General features: G+C 33.0%; 1 protein-coding gene across 1 annotated transcript; it reads right to left on the reverse strand.

Moving 5' to 3' along the window:
- Positions 1 to 396: 396 nt before the first annotated feature.
- Positions 397 to 2,236, reverse strand: LOC136799949 (uncharacterized). Its single transcript, XM_067056570.1, has 4 exons — positions 1,374 to 2,236; positions 1,011 to 1,199; positions 724 to 859; positions 397 to 488 (listed from the first exon to the last, which is right to left on the reverse strand). Exons 1-4 carry the CDS (start codon positions 1,443 to 1,445, stop codon positions 397 to 399), a joined length of 489 nt encoding a protein of 162 aa, XP_066912671.1. The 5' UTR covers positions 1,446 to 2,236.
- Positions 2,237 to 2,976: the final 740 nt, after the last annotated feature.

The raw sequence follows: 2,976 nt of genomic DNA on the forward strand, positions 1-2,976 counted from the left end.
AAAAGCGTGAATAGTGTAAGAATAGTATAAAAAAAGTTGTATAGTGAATAGTGTAAGAATAGTTTAAAAAAGTTGTATTGTATGATTTTGATTTTCAAAACACCATAATAAAATGGTAATTTGAGATTTTGAACCTAGATCCCTGCAAAAATCTCTAAGTTAAAAACTAAAAAAAAGAACAGAAAGACCTTTATTTGCGCTTTCGACGCTTCAAGGGTATGCCGACATCTTCCATGAACTGTTGTTGATTTTTCCTTAGGTATGGTACAGTTTCCATTCAAACTTGCAACATTCTTAGATTTTGCACTGTGCAAACCAAGTTCACTGTGAGCATATTGGTCCTCTGTTGGATTTGTATTGAAACCACACTTCCTTCGTTGTGCTGAAAAGTGCTGTTCAAGGGGATCCTGAGAAAATTTGCCACTTAATACATAAAAAGCCAGGGTATTCCAAAAGAAGATCTTTGATTAGTCGCACTGTTGACTTGACTAAATATTTGTAGAATGAACAAAAATTAAACAATTATAAACAATTCAATAATCTCTATAACTCGTCAAAATTTTAAAACATTGAATTTTTTTACCTTTTGTACTCAGCTGTTGAAAACATTTTTCTTGAAATATCATGAAAAAAGAATTTTGATTATTGATATTATACCACGGTAGAAAAAAACTGAAGAAAAATAATCATATGATACCAAAAACTTGGTCAAGGAAATTTAACCTGTGATCTGCAATCCTTCAAATGTGGGTTGGCTCAAACATAGCTTGTTTCTCTCCTTCTTTGTCAAGTGTATTTGTGATTTTGCTTCTTCTTGCCATTGTATAATGTAATCTTTAATGAAGTCCTTCTCTAGCCACTAGGTAGAAAAAAGTTTATAGAATGTTAATAAATAACAGAAAAACTAAAATTTCTTGAACATTTTAACTCCAAAATCCGAACATCCTATGTGAAGAAAAAAGTACTTTAATCTGAAAATGTCAATTGTGACTATCTAAAATTTCACTCACATCAAAACGAGGATCGTTGACTGATTTGTATGGGTTTAGTGCTGGCTTCTTTGTAACAATGCCTTGCCTTTCATATTGCCCATTGAGGCAGTCGAAAAAATAATCGAAGTTTCGACAGAATTCTTCTGTACCCTTTGTTTCTGGATTGTTTCTATACTTCAAACAGTTTGCAACAGTTGTACTGAGAACCTGAAACAGAAATAACCAGTTGCAGTTAATGTTGATTTAAAAGAATTAAAATAATCAAAATTACTATTGAGAAAATATGACTATGCTTAGTTTGGTATAGCATATGGGCAGTTGGTCTAAATTTTCAATTGCACAACATTTCAAATAAAAATCTTGTGAACTATTCAAACTAACCTGTGCAGCAAGCCTAACTTTCATTCTTGAAGAAGGTGTCAGCTTTACATGTTCTTTTCTAAGCTTTGTCATGTATAGACCAGGAGTTGTTGGATTTGAATCATAATTCTTTAGTGAGACAAGATGACCCCAGCTAATCGAGTAACTGTTGAACTGAAAGGTAGTAATAATCTTAATCTGTAATGACGAACATAATAACAAATTCTGTACTGTAAGACTTGAATTAAATGTTAATTAATGCAATTTTTGACTCTCAAAGCCTATTTTCAAATATAATGAAATCTTAGGACTTTTTCAGCAAGGTATAAAATTTTGATACTTTTATGTCATAAACACTTACAATCAAATTTCTAGAATTCCTGTTGCCATGAGAATTTTCCCAATTGTTTCTAACTGTTTTTATCAAATGGGGCACATCGCAGATTAGGTAAATTTTTCTTGACTTATTGCACAGGTTGATTGCAAAGTAAGGAAGCTCTTTGGAACCAGGTTTCAAATGTAACTTATAGAACTTCCTATTAGATGATGCACCATCAGATATGAAGCACCTGACAAGTAGACCAATCGACTCTACTGAACAAACTGCATTCCAAGCAATAGGGAATATCACATCACAGGTTATTGCTTTAGTTGGGAAATATGCAATGGTGAACTGAAAGTTTGTGTAGATTCCACAAACCATTACAGCCATGACGTGGGTCGCAATTTCCTTATCTTGTGAAACATCTTTGGAGCAGACTCTTTCTAACTTTTCAATTTCATTTGTTATTTTGTCAAGGTCAACAAAACCAATCAATTTACCCGTTGTCTTGTTGTAGACAAGATCAGCCTTTATTTTCATTTCATCAAATAGTAATGAAATGTTTTTTTTGGTGTAGTTGTAAATTTTCAACATTTGCTTCATCGTACAAGCGCTGTAGTGTAGAACATCTGCATTAAAACCAGAGCCAGGTGTGGTGTATAGCGTGTAGTCTAACAGGGTTGTTTTATGAGGTAACTTTAAAAAAGAAGACTTTTTGATAAACTCATATGCAGCTGGTGAAGTGTGGTAAATGCCAAGACACCATCTTATAACAAGTGGGTGCCATCGCATTTGTTTGGCACTTGACAATTTAGAAGTTTTCATTTGTTCTTCAAATAATATTTCCATTGCAGATCCTTCAGGAAATTGAAAGTCTTTTGCTCTCGAGGCTTTCTTTTCATTTAGTATTTCATTTAAGGCATTGTGCATGTCGTCACCAGTACCAACTCCTTCATTTTCGATGAGATTTTTTATTCTCTCTCTTAATTGTTTGTTTTCCTTTTTCAACGCATGATTTTCAATTTTTCTGTTAGTAAGCTTACTTTGCATTTGTTTATTGTTCATAAACTTATGAGGAACTGAAGAAGAAGCAGGTACTTCAAAGTCTCTTTTAGCAAAAGGGACGTTTCCTTTTTTGTTTTTTGATTTTAAAGCAGCCAGTGTCAAACGATATTGGGTACAAATGTCACATCGTGATTGGTTTTTCGAAGGTGCAATTAGCATTTTGCAAGAATTGTGTCTAATTGTTGATTCTAACCCCAATGCCATACAAATGACATCTTGACATTCACGTGCAATTAT

The sequence above is a fragment of the Clytia hemisphaerica genome, unplaced genomic scaffold, assembly GCF_902728285.1.
Source record: "Clytia hemisphaerica strain Z4C2 unplaced genomic scaffold, Clytia hemisphaerica genome assembly, whole genome shotgun sequence".
NCBI classification, from domain to species: domain Eukaryota; kingdom Metazoa; phylum Cnidaria; class Hydrozoa; order Leptothecata; family Clytiidae; genus Clytia; species Clytia hemisphaerica.

Coding starts and splice junctions, on each gene's coding strand:
- LOC136799949 (XM_067056570.1), bottom strand. CDS start 1,445: ATGACAAAGCTTAGAAAAGAACATGTAAAGCTGACACCTTCTTCAAGA. Junction 860..1,010: donor TCAACGATCCTCGTTTTGAT/GTGAGTGAAATT, acceptor TTTTCTACCTAG/TGGCTAGAGAAGGACTTCAT. Junction 489..723: donor TGAAGGATTGCAGATCACAG/GTTAAATTTCCT, acceptor ACAAATATTTAG/TCAAGTCAACAGTGCGACTA.